Source organism: Rhea americana, unplaced genomic scaffold, assembly GCF_003343005.1.
Source record: "Rhea americana isolate MKP2758 unplaced genomic scaffold, rheAme1 scaffold_187, whole genome shotgun sequence".
Lineage (NCBI taxonomy): Eukaryota > Metazoa > Chordata > Aves > Rheiformes > Rheidae > Rhea > Rhea americana.
In genome coordinates, this window is record NW_028186005.1 from 1,419,031 (window position 1) to 1,439,675 (window position 20,645).

The 20,645-nt window shown below is 40.2% G+C and overlaps 1 protein-coding gene across 5 annotated transcripts in view; it reads right to left on the bottom strand.

The window, feature by feature from the left end:
* Positions 1 to 20,645, bottom strand: part of BRSK2 (BR serine/threonine kinase 2) — a 311,178-nt gene that overhangs the window by 34,871 nt on the left and 255,662 nt on the right. For 4 of the 5 annotated variants that reach the window (XM_085302177.1, XM_085302182.1, XM_085302181.1 and 1 more), the window contains exons 11-13: positions 19,912 to 20,009; positions 14,771 to 14,921; positions 830 to 890 (exon numbers count right to left, since the gene is read on the bottom strand). In XM_085302177.1, coding sequence (XP_085158303.1) covers positions 830 to 890; positions 14,771 to 14,921; positions 19,912 to 20,009 — 310 coding nt within the window. Of the gene's footprint in view, positions 1 to 829; positions 891 to 6,890; positions 6,915 to 10,761; positions 10,828 to 14,770; positions 14,922 to 19,911; positions 20,010 to 20,645 lie in introns of all 5 variants that reach the window. The other variant, XM_085302179.1, reaches the window with a different exon arrangement.

Below are 20,645 nucleotides of genomic sequence, written 5' to 3' on the forward strand. Positions count from 1 at the left end.
GAAACTGAATGTATTTCAGAAAATAGTTCCATCAAGAAAGAATTTGGAAGCTTTATTAAACTATAATATTTCTATAATCTTACTATATCATTACTATAATCTTAATTTTGTTAGGATTGAAATCTTGCAGTGACAAAATTGACCTTGCCAGGCACTAAAAATATTCACTCTTATCCCTAAAGAAGTTACCAATGAGGACAGCCCCTGTCATTGCACTAAGGAACTGTAATAACTTTGTAATAGATTTATTACCTAGCACCAAGGGTTGGATCCTCCACAGTTAACTAAATATTTAATAAAAGCCTGCAGATGTACTTTCTTCTTCATCTTAATTTGTCAAGTTCTTACTTTCCCTTTGAAGTTATTAACCCTCAAATTCTTAAGATTTTTCTCTCACTTTCCAGTCCAAACTATTCTGTGGCAAACAGAATGGAATTAATTGTAACCAGTATGGTTTGGTGCTCTACTGTGGCACAGTCAAAAGCAGCTGTGAAACAGCTCCTAAATGTGGGCTGAAAGCACGCTGTATATATACCTCAGCTAGACACGGCAGTGTTTAGTCATTGCAGTGCTGCTCACTGCAGTTATGAGACTGAAGATAGGCAGAGGCTGAGTGAGGTACCACTAGCAGCACTGGGAACACGCATGGTAAATTCTCTGCTTGGATTTGTAAATAACATTTCCCTCGCTGCCCATGAAAATTTACAAGCTGCCAAGGAAAAACAAAACATCCCAGCTAAGAGCCACAGCTCTGCAGCAACAGATGTTGAAAAGCATCAAGCATGTGTGAGTGAAYTGGAACAACAGATCTTGAAGTGGCACCACTTACCCTTGGACTGCTGAGAGGACTGGTGGAGAGCCCAGACGAAGCTCCACTGATTGACCGAGACCTGAATGGACACAGTAAGGAGAGATGGTCCTCAGAAACCTTGGACAAGTAGTAACTCTGAACACCAGGCAATGCAGGCACAGGCATGAAGTGAGGAGAAGGAGGGAGGCTGTCACTGGAAAAGCACATGACTCTTGCCTCTCACTGCCATCACATTTTTCAATTGTCCCACCCTCCAAACAAAATTTTGAGAAATGCTGTTCACTCAGGGAGGATACTATAATTCCCTTTTGTCAAGGGAGTTCCTACTCCCTTTTTGGTCATGAAGCACATGAAAACTACTGCTTCCGGTATGTGTGAGCTGAACCAGTGTATTCAGAAAGGATTATCATAGGACAATAGGGTTGGTGCTGAGAATTCACTTCTACACAGTTGTGGTTGGCAATGAAAAGCGCTCTACCACAAAGCAACAGGGAAAACCACTGTGTGTACAAGGCACAAAGGAGGGGACTCTTCCCGGTATTAGGAAAAAAGTCAACTCTCCATGACCCAGAAACACAATCGCTTCCTATGAGATGACTTCCCACTGAAATCAAAGCTCACAATGTCTTTCCAACTTCTCACTGATGAATTTCACATCTCCGCTCTCCAGTAAGTTTTTCACACAGCATCACTGCCTTTCTAGGGAGCTTTCCTGGGGATCAAGGGCTTTCCTATTCAATGCAGAAGGAATCCATATGAAAAAAATGTTCCTCTTCATTACACTGGACTTCTTTCACAGGATTACCTAGATAGTCAACCTTGGGAGAAGCGATCATAAGGAGTCAGTGTCACCCTATAGGGATGACAGGCTTTTGCAACTATTAGTATGCTTTCCTATGAGATTAACTGCTGTTATGTTAAACAACACAGGTCTCCTCTACTGGAAACTAGCTTTGCTCTTGTCAATGACACTACTGCCATCAGGATAACAGTCTAGATGCCCTCAAACAAAGACCAGCAAACAAAATCAACTGTCCTATTTGCCGACAAGGTTACCTATACTGTATTGCTCTTAGGCTCTCCAGCAAAGGCCCTCTACAAAAAAMGTCAGCTGCAGACAACCAAAACATACAAACGTGCTATGCTAAATATGCTGAAATGGCAAACAGGCCAAACGCACAAATATTTTGGCAGGAAAACTTTCCAAAAGGAGGGCTGTTCATTAGAAAAAATCCCTCCGTGTGACTCTAAATGAGTAAATCTCAGAGGCAGTTGCTTTCTATCCTTTTTAAATAGGAAAGTTTTCTTGAAGACTTAAAAATCTTATAGGAGAGGATCTGGCTAAGAACTCAGTTGGTCAACAACCACCAAGTAACATGCCAACTTACCTATCAGTGTTTCACCTATACTTAAAAGCAATGAAAATAATTACTTGCATTCAAGTATCAAACATGAAAAAGTGCAATATTGTACATGCTTGTAAAATAGACTGCATGCATGTATATGTATACATATTTGTCTATCTGCGTGTTTGTGTGTATATGTATATATTTTAAATGCATGTAAGTCAGATAATTAATGCTAGTCTATACATAAGAGAGTGTAGYACAGCTTTAGACAATAAACTGTCTCAGCTTACTGATCTTTTTAATCTGTTGTAGAAGAATAAAATCATAAAATCAGTTTCTGTAATGGTCTCCCAGACATATAGTCCTAAATAAATTTGATTACTAGCATTATTAAAAAACTATGTGAACTGCAGAAGAGAAATTATTTCCAAGGAAAGAGTAAGTTAAAACTGAACGCAATGGCAGGTCCTATTCTCTCTATTTGTATTATATGCAGAAACACCTCACTGATGTTTTCCCTTGTATCTCATCGCATCATAGTATAGTAGGTGAAACACAGAAGCCCAGTTTTGGCATTTTTTTTCACCAGATTAAATCTAAATTTGCACCATCAGAATCTGGGGCACTTATCCTGTGCAAAAACCCATCATTGATGTTTTTCCTTGCACCCCACTGCAGTTTGTTCACCATAGTACTGCAGACGAAACCCAGAAGCCCAGTCCTGACCGTCTTTTTCCCCAGATCAAACCTAGATTTGCACCATCAAAATCTGGGGCAATCATCAATGTTTATGCAAAGTAATGGAAAGGGGAGCATTGCTTGCTCCAGTTTTTATAGGCTATTTTTATGTGTGTCTCCTATAACTGAACTGGTTGCGTGCAATACAGACGCGTCATTCACACGGGAAGTCTATTTAATTAAAATCTTCCTGGTGTGAGTCATTACGAAAAGTTTCTCCCAAACTGTAACAAGAGGAGCCTACAGATTACCTGGTACAAGATAGGAGAGGTACCCAGTGATGGAGTTAAACACTTGCTTAGGAGTTTCACTCCTCTAGGATCTGTTCCCACCACCATTTAATAATGGTGGGAAGGTCCTGTCTCACACTCACCTGAATTCCAGGATATTGGATTAAAAGTTCCAATCTGCTACTTCCTCTTCCCAATCAGGTGTTTTCAACAGTTCTCAATTCTCCCCTCCCAACCCCATTATCTCCTATTTTTTTACAGAAATGGTCACACACAAGTAGGGCAAAACATAGCAGGCTCCACCTCCCAATTCCCAGTTCCTTATTGGAAGCAGTATTTGCAAAACAGTTGTTGAGTACTGTGTTTTCATCCAGCCTAGGAGCCTGAGTCAGGGGACAGAACAGAGAGTTAGTGTGAAATCCTCCTGGAAATGCATTCAGTATCCATGTGAATGTTATCAAACAAGCTTTACTTTTGCTGCTGATTTACATGCAAAATACGTACAAAGTTAACTAGGCCTTACAGCATATCTTAGTTTGTCCACACTGGAAATTGTATATAGGAGCAGTGGAAAAAGTTTAAAGGATTCTGGGTTAATTTTTGGTGGTGAGGTGAAAAGAGTGCTGTACATTTTTGAAACTTTTTCCTTTTGCAAGGGAGTGTTGGTACGGAGTATGACAACAAGAAGCTTCCTTGCAGCTTCTCCAGTTAATAAACCCCCAATTTACCTTTACAAAGCTGGCTAGATAAACTCAGTACAGTGGCAGGTTCTTTATTCCACTAAAAAAATGCTATCAAGCGAGACTGAGAGATTTGTCCCTCCCATCAAGATCACTTTAGTTGGCAAATGCTGGAATTCAGTTTTTAAAACAAAACAAAACAAAACTACATGCACTGCTCCTGTATCTCAGTCAGGTGGACAGAACTTGGACAGGGCCAAAAGAAAGTCATGAAAATGTTGCATAATGCTGAAATCTTGCAATGAAAGAACAGAGAGAACTTGAGATTTTTTTTTTTTTTTTCCCTCTCTCTCGAAAATGAAGTACAAGGCCCTACAGGCTGGACATTAGTATGACAGACCCTGGGTGACCTTATCATGTGTGGAAAAGGAGAAAAGCACGAAAACATCTTTTATCTGTGGCTATGAACTGGGAGTCTCTACAGGCATTAAAGATTATTGGAAGTACTAAATCTGCAGTTCTTCAAATAACTTAATACTTCATGCGATAAACTAGGAAAATCTGAATATTGTGTGCAACTCATTTTCCTCTGTGTTTTCTGTGTATGCTTGGGCATAAACTCAATGGAAGCCATCAAAGAGTTAAAAAAAAGAAAAAAGAAAAACAAGAAGAAAACCTAATGCAGTTGCTCAGATAAAGAGCATCCTCTCAAATACAACTGCCAGATTTACAGACTCAAGGAGGGACTCCTGAGTCCCATCCAAAGTGACACAGTTGTTTTGCCAAGCCTGAAGAAGGAAACACTAAAAAAAAAAATCAGTCTCACAGGGAGCTAGACCCAAGTTCCAGGAGGGGAAAGCTCTGGAGGGCACCCTGAGCATATAGCAGGCACTGAATTCAGTGCGATTGCTATTCCTTCATTGCTCTTCCTCCCATGTCAAAGATTGACAATAATCATGAGGTATCTAAGCTACGGACAGTGAGACCAAGCACTGGAAAGAAATGTGCCATGTGTGGGCTATAGTCTGTGTATGTGATAGTTTTATACTTTAGCCAATGTATTGGATACTTAAGTTAATGAGTACTTTGTTTTAAAGTCATTTTCACTCATTTTAGTCAGCTGTTGTCAAAGGGGAATCCATGGAAGGCCAAATTTGTGTTAGACCAGTTGATTTGGTGCTGGTGAAATTGCGGAGCTGGAATTGAGTTTCCAGCTGGTCTAAAAGAACTGCAGAATTCCTCACCAGCTCTAAGAGCTAAAGRGCTGAAGCCTGACACTGCAGAGGTGCAGGCAGAGAGGCTCAGGACAGAAGGAAAGAGCAGCTGATGTGGTAACCATAGTGCACACATAGTATGTGTATAGAGCACCTCTATACAGCCCTTCACTCAAGTTAATTTTCAAGTGTTTTAAACAGTGCATCTGCTAGCATATACCAGTATGATATAAAGGCATCATCGCTAGCATTAAACATTTGGATCAGATTTGGTATTTGCTTCCTCTTTGAATAACAATCTCATAGAAGTTTGCCCTATAGTCAAAAGAGAGTTTGGTACCTTGTTGCAGTCCTAGTAAAGCTTGCTTTCATAGCAGATTTTATTGGGATGCTGGATACAGCCTTTTAGCAAGTCAAGCTGGAGCCATGCTTCCAAGAATGGGAGCCTGCAGCATGCATGCAGCATGCAGTAATGCATCAGACTTGTGTCCCTGGGTGACATGCCTAGACATTTTTAATTGGTTTGATGATTTGGATAGTTTTGAAAGTCATAGCCAAAATATCAACCCAATTTGTTGTTTGCTTAAAGCACAAACTGGGTGGAATTTGACACTCTGCTTGCTCATTCACATAAAAATCAAGAGCTCTAAACTGTAGCATATGGTTTGAGACCCCAGAAAACTACCAAAATCCATTTGCAATGGCAAGCACGCATGCATCGTATATGACAACGACATTCCCTCTCCTTTGCTCTAGGGTGTCTGAGAGATACAAACTGGCTTCCTTGCTCCCTAAACTTGATCTAGGCAATATGAATAAATACCTTTGATGTTACACTGTCTTACAGTCCCAGTCAGGCAAATCATCCTAACTGTAAACACTTACACTTAAGCCAGTGGGTTTACCTACCCATGCTAATATACATTTGGAGAATAAAGCCTTTACAAAGAGTACAGAGGAAGGATCGCAGCTGTGGGTAACACCTCTTCTACCTTTTAGCACACCCAGAAGGTGATGTGAAAACAGCACTATCTACTTTAATTAGCCAGTTTAAACTGAAGTTCCATTTATAAATGTTTTATAAAGCAATAATAAACAATACATGGTATAAGCATGTTACAACATGAGAAGTAAATGTTTCTGGTGATAATTACCCTTCTCGGCAAGTGCCCTTCATAAGCTTTTGCTGTAGTCTGCAGTGGTCTACTAGAATGTTTTTATTAAACAATTTATTAATAATATATTCCCTTTCTGTTAACCATTTACAAATGGAACCTTAGTTCGAGGTGTGACTGCATTCCAAGAGTACCTATACCCTCTTTATTGAAAATAAAGTGCTCTGAAGATGCATCTATCTCTAGGGCCATCTGTTCACCCTTTCAGAAAACCTAAACTAAAAAAAGAAATATCCTGCATTTTCTTAACTAACGTGTATGGGATTCAGCTTTATCTTAAAAAAAAACAAAAGGAGAAAGATAAATTAGGATCAAAATTAACTAGTGGGTACCGAAAGATATAAAAAGTGCTATGTGGAGAAGGGGCTTCATTCTCAGGAGGTGTCTTGGTATCTGCACAGTGTCCGAAGTTAGCTCTGTGTGCCCACAGACATTGAAACATACAGAGAAGCAAGAGAACCAAAAAGAACCCGAAAGTAAATATATGGAGTGTGACTCTAACATAAAAGCATACAAACACACACAAAAGCACCCAAAATGCTTCTTCCCACATCTCTCTCTCTCTCTCCCTGTTGCAAAGCCTCATTCACTGAAGTATATCAGCCTATACTGTATTTGTAAAGTGCAAATTAAAAGTTTCTCTACAAGATATAACAGGTTCCACAACAGGAATAATCCAAAACTAGAGCTTACCCCAATGGATCAGCACTCGCCATCCTCGGGAAGGGAAAATGAAGAGAGAGAAAGAGAGCGAGAAAAAGGGGGGGGGGGAATGTGGAGGCAGGTGGAGAGAAGAGTAGGAAAAGCAGAGTGAAATACTGTTTGGAGAACTGAATGGTCATAATTATTGCCACAGGTGCCTACCTCTTCAGAGACCACAAACACTAGGGGGACAGTTTCAGTTACTAGACAATAACTTTTGCCCTGCTTATAACATTGCAGACATATCCAACTTGGGACCTGGGGAACGTGGGAAGGGACATGCTAAGCTGTAAAAATATTTCCAGCCAAACCCCAATTAAAGTAGTCAGCAGAGCAACGGGGTTCATACTTCATSCTGCATTTCTTTTCTGTCTCTTACATGAGGTACAGTTATATCAGACTGTTATAAAGGAAATTGTTCTATTTGTCCCCATTTTGCTTCATGTAGTGTCCCTCTGTCCCCCAAGCTGGCCTGGTAAGTACTTTGTTGTCATGAATGAGCTGTGAAACACATTGGCTATTAAAGCATGCATTTCTGAGCCAGCTTGGGAGCCCAGGGTACAAGATTGCAGATCAAGCTGTGAATCTGCTTTGATACCAGCTTATTAGTCATGATGGTCTTATAGTCAGGAATTCAGATCAGCTAGAACATATCGGCTCAGCAATCCGGCACTTATCTCTGTGGATGCCATCTTGTGCTCCAGGATCTCATTTTTCATTTAAAATAAATTCAGTCTCTGGGTCTTAAAGGTTGCAAATAAAATCTTTCAAATGTGAATGGAGAACAAACCAATGCTGTGCTGAGAAGAGTCTGAAACAGCAGCTCTAAATACAGAATGAATTTCTGGCATGTTGACTTTGATGTCTAGGGACAATTAAAAACTTCAATATTCTTAATTTTTCACTATTAATCAAAGCACTCAAAACAGAAAGGAACAGTTGGGTAATTAAGTTACTTGGGGTACAGGAAAGCAAACTCAGGAAAGTATTACTGTTTCTTYACCTTAACAAAAGAGGAGATAAGAAAAAAAAAGTGTGGTATTAAGCCAAATTATTTTCAATTGGGATACAGCATTTTTTTTCTGTCTCTCTCTCTCTCACTCTCTCCTGTTTCAATAACAGGCTCCCAAGCTGCCAGAGTTACCTCTGGCTGGGTGAGAAAAACCCATTCTCCACAAGACAGTCACCAACAGAAATGCCAAATTTAATATATGCCCAGCAGATTTCACAGTTTACTTCTTAATGCAGCTAGCCATGCTTCTGGTTACAAGAACATTCCAAACGCTGCGCTGGGCAATGCAAGGCAGTTTTGAGAAAACTTAAAACTAAAACATAGTTAGAATAGAAAGAAAAAACTATTGGGCTACACATTGACAGAGAAGTGGAAAGAAGCATTATAGTAAGTTCTTTTTCATGTGTTTGAGTGACACTCCATTTATATTTTGGTCTGGAGTGCAAATTTCAGTAACATCTAATTCATATACATACAAATACATATATATATATCCACATATATATATACGGGCAAATGCTGTCATCAATTGTACCAGTACAAATCTATCTCCAGTGATGCAACTGAGAAGAGCAAATCAACACCCACTGCATATTGGAAAGTATGTGTATACTTATACATATGAATATACCCATATTCATACATGCAGAATATTAAATTGTAAATAGAAYGGGTGTAAGAAGGCTGATTCATTTTTCTTTCGAGTCATTTTCCCGACCGGGAAGGTACTGAAGAGGTTAACAAAGGGAATGGAAAGCAAATTGACAACTGGGGAAAAGGAAAAGGGAAGTGAGGTTTAAAAAAAATGAACAATCCCAGGACACAATAGACCCAGAAGCGCAGACATGTGCATTCCCTACAATACCGAAGCAAGTGAACTACGGAGCTGCAGCAACCCAGATACAGAAGAAGAGAAGCACTGAAAGAGGGGGTGAAAGAGAAAGTCAGAAGGAAAGAAAGAAAAAGAAAAAGAAAGGGACAGTGGCCTCAGCTACTAAGACAACCATGTGCATCTAGAGGGAAGGGACCCTTAAAGATGCAGTATTCCTTTAAAAAAGACATCATCAAGTTGGATAATTAAACACTGGCCAAAAATTTACTGGCCACCATGATTAGCTCGCCCCATTCTGCTGGGGTTCTCTTCATTGCCCTTCCTCTCCTTTCATCTGGCCGTGAGCAGACCCAGAATCCACTTCCTCTCATTTTCTCACTACTGAGGTCCTTCATCCTAACTCTTAAAAGTGGAGGGAAGGTGAGACAACAGGGAGTGTGACCCTCCAAAAATGAGCCTGCCCCTTCAGTGATGGGGAGCCTGGGTGATCCTAGTGCAGGAGCCTTGCCCTTCTACTCCTATGCTCTGAAAAATACCACCACTGAGAAGAAACATGGATGCTCCTGTGAATTTGAGGAATTTTCCCTGTGGTTACTGAAAGGTCATGTTCTCTGCTCCTAACGCAGCTGAAGCAGCTGCTAGCAAAGTACAGAGGGATAATGAACGGTGCTAGAAACATGTGCTGAAAGACCCTTCCCAGGTCACAGACGAAATGCAAAGGCACCTCTCTTACTGGAACTGACTTCTACTTACTGTGGAAGAGCTAAACTTTGGAGAAGTCTCACACTAACTTTTAATGTAAGAAGTGCCAATTTTTCGAGAACATAACTTATCTATCAYGGGAATTAGGGAAAGGAACATGCAACTTCCATGTCTACGGTAACGGTTTAGGAAAGCTCAGCCACTAAGGACTGTATAGTCTGACAGCAAATCACTACTACTTCATGGCTGTGAGACTTTCAGAGGTTTCTAACAGTCTGAGTGCAATGCTCACTTCTAGCTTGGCCTCATGAAGAGGGAACCAGGTCAGGAACTCTCTCTCCTCCTGTAAATACACTAAATTTGCTCTTCATTGTGGAAGGTTAATACTTTAAACAGCAACTACAAAGGATTGTCTCAGTCTGCAAAAGGCCAAAAGAGGAGCTGTCACTCACGTCTTGGAAGTCTCCCAAAGCTTAAAGGCCACGTTTATCTTAAAGTAGAAATGCTTCCATTAAAAGGAGAAATGAAAAGAAAAGGGGTTTGCTGAGTTTTTAGGGAGCTTTAAGGAACCTACTGCTTCCCCCATTTTGACTCGTATGGAATAGTCTTTTAGTTGCTCTCCTAGAAGATGTAAACTTCTTTTTTTTTTCATGGATCCCCAAAAGTCTACTTAAATTGCCTAACTTTGATGTTATGCATGTCATCCACTGTGCCTCTGTCCACAAGTAGGAGTTACTCTTTTGGTTATTTTTCCCTATCTGTCATTTGGGCTGCTGGATTGGAAACACCCTCCAACAACTTTATTGTTCAATAACTCTTTTCTCTTCTGTTCTCTGGTGCAGCCAAGATTGTCTCAAAGAGTTTGTCTCTTATCTACAGGCATTTAGTGTTTTGCTCTGTCACACAGGATTTCCAAAGTTTCCTTCCATTGCTGTCACTGACTCAATTGTTCTACTGTTTCTGGCGGTGGGAGTGGGACGCTCTGGGCTTTCCTAGTACTTCATATTCCAATTCTTCCCAAAGCAGTCCTAACAAATGTATCTTCTATCCTGGGCATCCTTACTCATGGCAGAAGTAGCAGTAGTATGAAATTTTGGGGTGAGAAACACTGATACAGTTACAGACTGCACTGGGGATAGCTTCAAATGAATGGTACTGTACATAAATACATGTAGTGTAGGGGTGCAAATATCCCACCCTCTTTGGTTCTTTCTAAAGAGAGAACAGCCACGTCCCCACATGGAGAAGGTAAGTACTGCATCTTTAAGGTCTCAGCAGTGAGGTAGAGGAGAGGAACATATTGTCAGTGTTTATACCTTTCTTCTTTGTTGAATTTGGGATTGGCTTCAGAGATATCCAGGCTTTTACTGAACATTGTTTTACTATGGCAGGAACAAAGCGAGAAAACAGAGTTACTAGTGTGGACATATATAAAAGAGAGTCACCTGAAGCAATGCTGGATACCCAGCCCCCCAACCCATCCTCCCCTTTTTAAGTAAAGCTCTGAAACACCTTTCTTTTACTTTCCATCTACGGCTCAAACCTACACAGTGCTGAAATTCATTACCTACCCCTGGCTTCTGAGGTCTGAGATGCTTGCGACTTCCCCATATATACTTGCAAACCCTACTCCCCTTTATCCAACTGAAAACCCAGGGGATCTACTCTGTCACATTGTCCAGCGGATACAGAACATGCCTGAAGGTAAAATTGCAAAGTGCCCGTTACTCAGGCTTTCCAGATGGTATTAACACTAAGAACAAGCTGGGAAAGGGTTCAAATCAGACCACAGAGCCTTCTAGAGTAAAGGTGACCCATTCTGTTTTCTAATTTGTAGGATCCATTAACACTTACTCCCAAACTCCCTTCCCCATACTCAGTGTATACAGAAATGTCCTTCTTTCCAAACTTGGGAATGGAAATCTGAAGCTCAGAAGCAAAACTTCCTGTGCCTTGTTAACATTTGAAGTTCTCYGTCCTCACTGTCCTGTGTTTCACTGTTTTGGAGAATACTGCTTCCTAATATTGGCTGATCTTTCACGCAAACTATCCACTTCAACAACCAGAAGAAAATGAATACATAATGGAGACCATTTTAGAACACTTTCTGAACTCYCTCAACAGAGCTGCTGAAAAATTGTGGCATAACCCTGAGGGCTAGGAGCGCTCATGGAATTCTTCCTCTTTTTTGTGATACTGGCCCAAGGCACAAATTACCTAGTGTTAAACCGTGTTCTCCTTTGACATTTCAGTGAAATACCAGATAGTCTGAGAGGTGTGGAGACCACCAAAGCAGAAGTATTTAAGATGTAATTATGAACCTAGTTAGTTGACAACTAGCAGGAAGAACAAGAATTAGCCAAAAGATGGTCACCAGATATAGGGTGGCTGCCGTTTGTGCATACTAAGTCTGTCATGCACATTCGAAGACCCAACTGAACACTTTCAGAGGTCAGCACAAGCATTTCAATGCATTTGTAAGCTCAACAAGCAGCCTTTGTGTTGAATTTTCCTCCTTTACCATTATCTAGAACTAAGGCACTGAAGAATTATGTTTTTTACCTAGTACTTTCTCAGTCCGTATGGCTCCAGGCTGCCAAATTTCAAAACTCTGTGCAAAGATAAACCCTTACACAAGCCAAGACTAGACCCTTGTAAGGTCCCCACCTGGTTACCAAAAGCACAGTCCATGACACAGACACATAAAACCAGAGGTTATGACATAAATCCCCTTTATGTAAGCAAACATCTGTTAACTACTGGGAAAAGGCACAATAGGACTAACTCATAAGACACACCAGTGTGTTCTGCCCATTGGTTAGATGACTATCTCTGTTAGCTTAAGAAATAAGCAATGCTTCTGTGTCTCCTGATGTTTACACAAACATTTCTGTGTAAATAGGAAGCCTGTTTCCATGGTCCAATTCCCTGTCTTCCTAAGACTGTAGAATCCCCCTGAGATAAACGCATTGAATAGTCATCTATCCACACCAAAAACATCATTCTCAAAACAAAAAAAAGCACCCATCTCCGGGATCTAAGACCCAGTGCTGTAAAATCCACTCTCAGTGGGTCTTTTCCTGCAAAATAATATGCAGCTAGCCATTAAAAATCCTTTACGCTTGGTGGAAGGCACTTATCATTTTGTTACTGACTGTTCTGACAGATGGTGCCCCATCAGCAATGCATCGTCCCTAGACAATCYCCATGCAGTGGTGTTTGTTAATGAACCCAGTTCACGTTATAAACGATTGTGCTGCCAGCAACACAAAATGTGCCGTTCTCATCTGTGGATGTGGAATGGTACGAATAATGGAAGCTCAGACATGGAATAAAATAACATCTTCCCTTTAACCCTTCCAAAACAAGCATTACCAAGCTCATTGTCATCAATCACAGTGTTTTTACATGCCTTTCTCTGTCCTTAATCACACCTTTATATCCTGCCCTGTAAGAGTTGTGTGGCATGCATTTCCCTGTACCTCTTTTGTGCCTGACAGGTTTCTCTTCATCCCTTAACCCAAAGCCCTGCTTTTCTGATATGTAGCCTTGGTGTGTTTCGCTATCTCTAAACTCACCTCAGACCTTTTGACTTCAAATGTCTTCTCATCTGCATAACAGTGAGACATTTGAAAGCAAAAGAAATACTTTGGATAACCAGACACAGCTTCGCATCTTCTTCAGTCTTTTGTATCCAAAGTGAAAGCTGAGAGTTAAAAGGGAACGGTTCAGCTCTTGGAAAACTTTAAGATCAATCCAGTAAGTTCTAGGCTGGCTGAAGAGACTGAAGCATTACCTCGACTTGTTCATCTCACCACTTCCTATTTGTTCCACCCAGCCAGACACTCACTGCAAACAGCTGCAGAGTACTGCAACTCACAGGCAGCTTGGGGTGGAAATGATTCACCTCTGGCTGGCTCATCTCAGAGAACTATATGGCCCATATATCTCCCAGGTACCAGATTAAACTTTGCAACTTGARTAAGGAGTGGGCAACTGTTCGTCAGTGTTGTGTGCTCATCCTTATCACTTCAGGGGCCTCCGAGGAACAGGGAGAACATACCCTGACCTGAATAACTCCTTAATCTAGACCTTACTAAATATCAAAGAAAAACACATATACCAGACAAAATTCCAATCCATAATACAATTAGAATTTTTTCTAGTGCTGTATCTCAAAGATAACCAGCCACAAATCTCTGAAATAAATCCTAGCAGCTCCTGGAAATCACCACTTTTTCCTCACTATAGACAGAACTGTCATAGTTGCCCAGAAAAATTTTTCAATAGTGCTAGGGGCATCTCAGCATGAAATTATATCATCTAGTTCTTCATCCAGTTGTCACTCAGCAAAGGGACTTTCTGGGCACAGCAAGCTCTTTCTAGAGTAGATCTTTACAGGYGAAGAGAGAGATCATGTCATAAAGCTAAAACAAAAGCTAAAGCATCAACAGCATACATACATGTGAAGTGTTCTTTTATACAGATTGATTTACGCAAGTGTAAACCTAAAGGTATGTGCTCCCCTTAGACTAGTCATAAAGACTGTGGAAGCGACTTCCACGGGGAATGCAGTTCATTTATTCTACCAGAACCTGGCTTGAGAAGACACCATTTCCCCTGCTGTTTCACCACGACTAACACCTTTTCTCCAACAGAAAAGAGGCAAAATGATACATATCCAACACTCTACAGATATCCAGTGATTTATGTGTGTTAGATGCATGTTGGCTCCAACAGCACATAGTAGAGACATCCACAAATGCCTGGACAGGGTTTTCCAGATTCAAGTTTTCCTGAAGACAGAGGAGGGGTGTTCATTCTCATTTAACTTCTGGTGCCTAAAAACTAGGCACCTAACTCAAGATAGTCATCTAGCTTCCTGCTATAGGCTACAGAGACAGAGAGGAACAATGAGAAGGTAATTTATCCCACCAAAGATTGCTGRAACAGGAGGAACATGAATCTGAGACCCTTGTCTGTCCTCATTGCCTACAGYGGCAGCCTGTGTTACTAATTTAGACTGAATGCCTAAATTTTGGACAATTAAAATAAAGATGAACCTTGTCTAGAGGACACAGTGGCCTCCTAAGTGATGGCTGCAAGCAAACAAACAAGTCAAGCCCCTGGCAGGACTTTTGCTTCTGTGCAGGTAAGCGCTGCTGGCTGCCAAATCACATGGCAAGTGCACTTGGATGTTGTGAATGCTGGTGCAAAAAGGAAAGCTCCACAGTTCTTTTGCATGTGTAAAATAAAAGGGGGAAAACAGGGGTAACAAAGCCAGCCAGGCAGGACTATCAGTTCCTAGGTAAAGGAGAGACCCACCTCTGTCCATGTTGTGCCATTTCAATAGCTCTGCGAGCAGGGACTGGGGAGCCACCATCTGTCACACTGAGAACCTCCATTGACTTCCTTTCTGGCCGCCGCTTCCCATGCCTGTTCAGCATCGGGGAGTCCACACGCTTCCTGGGGGGATCTTTATGAAAAGAAAATGCTGTCAGTTGAATTCGGCTGTGATCTTCCTTACTCAGCTTGGCTAAACCCTCTCTCAACAAACTCACTCTTACATCTCCCCTACAGAGATAGGTATCTTCATGATGGAGGTGAACATTTGCAGTATCACCCTTCTTCAAATCTGCAACATTAAGATATAAGTTGCAATCCATCTAGAGAAAGGGAGTGCTTCTACAGCCCTGAATGTATGTGCACTGTAAAATAAAGGTATGACTGGAGCATGGCTAGCACAGGTTACTTTACACAGTTGATAACAGTAATAATAATATGACAACCTGGGCTACAGTCCAAGCTGTTAGCCAGACTGTAAGCCATCCTGGGATCCTGTATAGGTTAGCAGGTTGCTAGAACCTGCTGGAAGGAGCATCTTGCCTGAGAGATCCATTATAGCTAGATTAAATGTTGCACAGGCACATGAGTACATTTTTCTTTGAATACAAGCCCCTTTTTTGCACCTTTAAGAATATACAAAAAAGACTGATACAGATTTCAAGTTTTCTCCATTGCTTTGTATTTTTCTTCTTTCAACACTAAAAATTAAACATTCTTGTCTATGTGAGGTGAATCTCCAGTGAGAGCTACTGAAGTATATCATCTCAGACATCTTCATACAACTTTTACTGCTACAGAAACTGAAGTGCTTTGTATTTTTTATTGCATAACATTTCTGTGAAGTATGGAAATGCTCCTTTGCAGAGAGCAAACTGAGGTATAAGAAYGAGATTTTTCAAGGCATCTAAAGGTGCAGACAAACATTTACTGAGATTCTGAGAAGCACTTAAATTGCTCTGAAAATTGGAATCTTTAGGTACCAAATCACTTACAGAAAGTGCTCCTAGGTGACTTGCCAAACCATATACAGCTCCASAATGAAACAGGGAACCAAATGCAAACCTACTGAGTGTTTTGCTACTAACATCTCTGATGGCATCAAAACAGTGAAAAGGAGGAAAGCAGAACAATACAAAGGAAAAGATTTTCTTAAGTTGGGCTATTTAAGTTCCTTCTCTGTATTTCTGAAYACATCTTTAATTTAGTTCCTTCCCTCCACTCATAAACACATTTTTAATTTTAGCGGAGAGCAACCACCTTGAAGAAAAGGCATCCTTCACCTCTGCAGTTAGATACAAGCTCACAGTGTCCATCCCCTAAGGCTTTTTCCTCTGCCAGGATTCCTTTTTAAAACTGAAAATATTGCATTTGACAATTCTATCACTACTGTCTAGTCTGATGATATTATTTTTGTTACCAGCCCTCTCCCAGTTCCCTACATCTTCTTGTTTCTTCTCTCTCTTACGTCATGGTCTTTAGAGCAGAGTTTCTTCTAGGCAGGGCCTATCCTTGAAACAATGACCAAGAGCAAATAAGGCCCAAATGCAAAAAGGCTAGTGATAACAACTGACCTCATTAACCTATAACCCAAGTATTCTTCTTAGTAATAATCTTCCTGTTAAAAATGAAGTAGAAAAAAACAGTCAAATCTCCTTCAATTCAGAATATTTACAGTAATAAAAAGGTAGTAGAAAATACTAATAGAGGTAGTTACCTCCAGATTACGAAAAATATATACAGTGCATAAAGCTAAGGGAAAACCAGAGGGAGATGCACCCCATAAGGCAGTACCAAGGGGTGGCTGCGGCTGCACACATATAAGTGGTTAAAAGTAAGCTGAGACAAGGCTTAGAGAAATGATTTCTTGATGCTTCAAACTATTACTTCTTCAAACAACTTCAAAGAACAAGAGAGGATCCATCCTACAGAACAACKTCTGGTGTAAGTGTGACGAGAGCTGAGTAACATACATTAACTAGAATGTAATTAAGTTCAGTATCCACAACAGAGAAATGATACAAGTTTCCCAGAGGAATATCAGACTTTAGAAAGAAATAGGAGAGAGTGTAGTTTAAAAAGAAAAGAAAAAAAGGAAAGAGAAGGAAGATGAAGAAAGCAGCTAATATCAAAAGAAAGGAGATGAGTAAGCTTAGACTGCATTGAGGTTAGCTAGTAATGGTGTCTCAACAAGAAAGAAGAAAAAGGCAAGAAAAATATTGCATTAACAGATATCTTAAAAAGCAATGTGATCCAAACAGGTTCAAAATAGAAGACTTTAGTAAATGGAAATTTAGCCAAGTGACACTTACAAAAGTGACAGCTAGACCAAATATCATGTGGACAATAAAAGCTAATTAAGAGGAAATTTAAGGAGGAATTAGACAAAGTCTTGAATAATAGCAGTTTATATAGCCATTGGAAGCAGAAAGCTTGAGAGAAGGACAGTAGCCAAAGGGCCCATAAGGGAATCAACAGAAACATTAAGGAGGATATTTCTAAAATACTAAATAATTCTTTTGTATCAATCCTTGCTGCTCAAGATGCTGGAAGATACTGATTTGGAATTCATATTTTAAGCTATTTAAGAGAGGGAATAAGCAAAAGAGCAGGTAGTGAAACACACTTATAAATTAAGCAACAACAATTGACCAAGGTTTGACGGAGTATATATCCTGGAGTTTGCATGAATGCAAGGAAGAATATGGTTGAGCAGCTAATAGGGTTATTTGAGCTCTCTTTAAAATTAGCCACTAATCTATACTATACAGAGCTGATGGTAGCAAGTGCCGTACATATTTTTAAAGGGGTCTGAAGTGACCTATAAACAAAAGATATTGAGTCTGTCATCACTCTTAAGCCCAAAGATATATACAGAATCATTAAATACACAGTCATCCTGCCACAAAGACTAAACTAGTGGCATATAAAAGCAGCTGAAGATATTGCAGTAGCAGCATAGGAAGTGAAAACTGGAAAATCTCTGGTGTGTGCATTTCTCTTCTCAACTCTCTAGTAAACCTCATATGGCAAAAACTGAAGTCCTAACTTGGTTTCGTGATATTTTTTGTAATGTATTTTCCCTTCATTCCACAAAATAAAAATTAAGCCATTTCACATGATTTTTACAAAGGAAGAGAGTATCATGTAGAAAATAAGCCAGTGATGAAGGCATTCATTTGAAGGGTGGGAAATAAAGGTTCAACTTCTAGGTCTCAATGAGGCACCTACATCCAATACAGCTATTTTGGTTTAATCTCTTGCTCTCTTATTAAATCAAGAGCCTCTACCCTGCAGAAGCCTTTTGCTCAAGGAGATATTAGTTGACATTCATATATTTTTCTGACAAATTTCTAACTTCTGTGTTCTCAGGAAAAGCAAACTGGACTCTAAAGATGGTGAGGGTAGCCCTCCCATGGCCCTTTGAGAAAGCTTTATATAAATCAAAATATACAAAAGGAAAACCAGAAGAGAGAAGGCTAGTCTAAATGACCAGGTCTTAGCTTCCCTTTATTTTAACCTGCAGCCATCCTTTCTGAGATCTAACATGGAGAGAAAGAAGAAAAAAAATGTACATTGACATGTACTTTTTATTTTGCAACAGCTCAGGCAAGGCACAACTTTGAGGAATTTCTTCAAGCAGCTGCTATTAAATCCATTACCTTTTCTCTGCTCTTCTCCGTTTGTGCAAGGCCATTGCTAACGGCTAATGATGAGATATTCATCAGAAGCATGACTGCTCTTAATTAAACCTTGCCCCACGTTCCCAGAGATACTGCTGGGAACAGAGGAGGTGGAAACCCCCCGTGGAAGAGGAAATACAACCTACAAACACTCAAAGAACTATGCTCAAGAGTCTGAAAGGTGTCAGTGCAGCACAATGTTATATTTAGAGTAATGTTTCCCTGTCGGGGAATATTTTTACTCCATGTACTAAAAGACCAAACCAAACCAAACCAAAAAACCAATAATGGACCGCAATACTTCAGCTCAACACACAAAATATTTTGTCATGTAGAAAAGAGAGATACAATGTATTAGGGCATAGCTGTACATTCACTTACATGTTGGATATGAAGAACTTAGAGGCATCGTGCTTCTTTTCTTAAAGACAAAACATTTCTAAAACAAGATGGGGTGTCCCTGCATTGCAGGATAATCTGTTCGAGTCAAAAGCTGATTAGTGAAGTACTAGATGACAAACTGCACTGAGCAGGTGCTTTTGACCACAGGACCTGCAGTTGGCACATTAACCCATCTTCATCAGGATCCCTGCTAACATGCTCTCTGCAGCTTCATCTAGGTAAAAGTTAAAAAAATTACTGTGTTGACTATGAACTTCCTACTCTTCTCCCAAACAAGAGATTTCCTTGCAAAATTATATGGCCTGGAGCCTGGAACTTGGTTAATGTAATAATTCAACTGAGTAATAACAAACTTATAGTTCAATATACCACTCCTCTACAGGTTTGGGAGACTCCAAGCTTTTCAGCAAAATTAAGAGCACTTTGCTTCTAGCTTTGAAAGTGCTTAAATAMTAAGACCTAAAAATCACAACATTGCTATGTAAAAATGCTATTTCAGGTTATTGATAGAAGTGACTAACATTTTATCAGTTAAACATTTGTCACTGTACACAGCAGGTGACTCTTAGATACTTTTTTCCTTAGGGGAACATTTTCCCTTGTGTTTGGAATAGAGCAGTCCTTGGCCACCAGAAGTACTCTGCTTACAAAAGACTAACGAATAATTCTTCAAGAATAAGGTGCTGCATGCAGATTAGTGAATTCTGCCACTAGACTGCCTCGCTTCTAAACCAAATTCTCGCTTGCACAGAGCCAGCTTGGAGGGTTCACATGACATTTTCTAAGGTTTCTGGTTCAAAACCAACTTGGATGTTTCTGCACTGTGAGACAGACATGCCCTGGAAAAATGAAACCTTTGAGTTTAACTTAAAAAGGATTCTCACCAGTGCTGTATATTTTTTCGGTGGGAAGGTAACAGTGATGGTAGGGTTTGGGAATATTAGAAAAAAACAAAAATAACCCCCCCAAACCCCAATAGAAGGCATAGAGGAACTAATTGAGATGGGTTTATGATGACAGAAGTCATATCTGTAATACCTATTTCATTCCTAGGGGGAAGATCCTCATCTTCATGACTGGGATACCTCTCCTTCCGGTCAAGCAGAAGAAAATAAATCATTTTTTCTTGGTTTTCTCTGAAAAAAAAGAAAAAAACATTTAAATTTGAACAGAAAAAATACAACAACAGGAAGATAACCCCTTCTCATCAAAGAAACAATTACAGTTATTCCAAATAAGCTGGAAATGTTCATGTACCTGCTAGCTAGATACATAATTCATAAGAGTTTTTGAGAGCCTTGCCGTCTCTGACAAGTAGCAAGTAAGAAAAGGAAATACAATTCCTGTGTTATGCATCTCGAACAGAGGCACAGGACAGACTAAGTAATGGGTCCACAGAACATCCGAACCAAAATGGTAGCTAGTCTGCTAAGCTGCTGTCAAAGTGCTCTTCCCACTATCCATCCCTCRTAACACCTGCAGAAACAGGCAAGCTCTAGAATAGAAGCTTGAAATAAATWAAAAATTAGCCAATAGGGGCAGATCCAACACAGACACCTCCCCACCCAAACTGCATGGACCATCTTTTCATGAAGTGACCACGTCTAGCAGCGAAGTAGAGAGTGTAGCATGCTTCTGCTGTGGGTCAGGATGTGAGCCTTCTGACATAGGGCACAAGAAACGCTCAGTGACCTCTCGCTTCCTTGCAACACTTCCTTGGCAACTGAGCAGCCAGTGAGAAATTGCCACTGGTCTCTCATGGCAAGAGATGT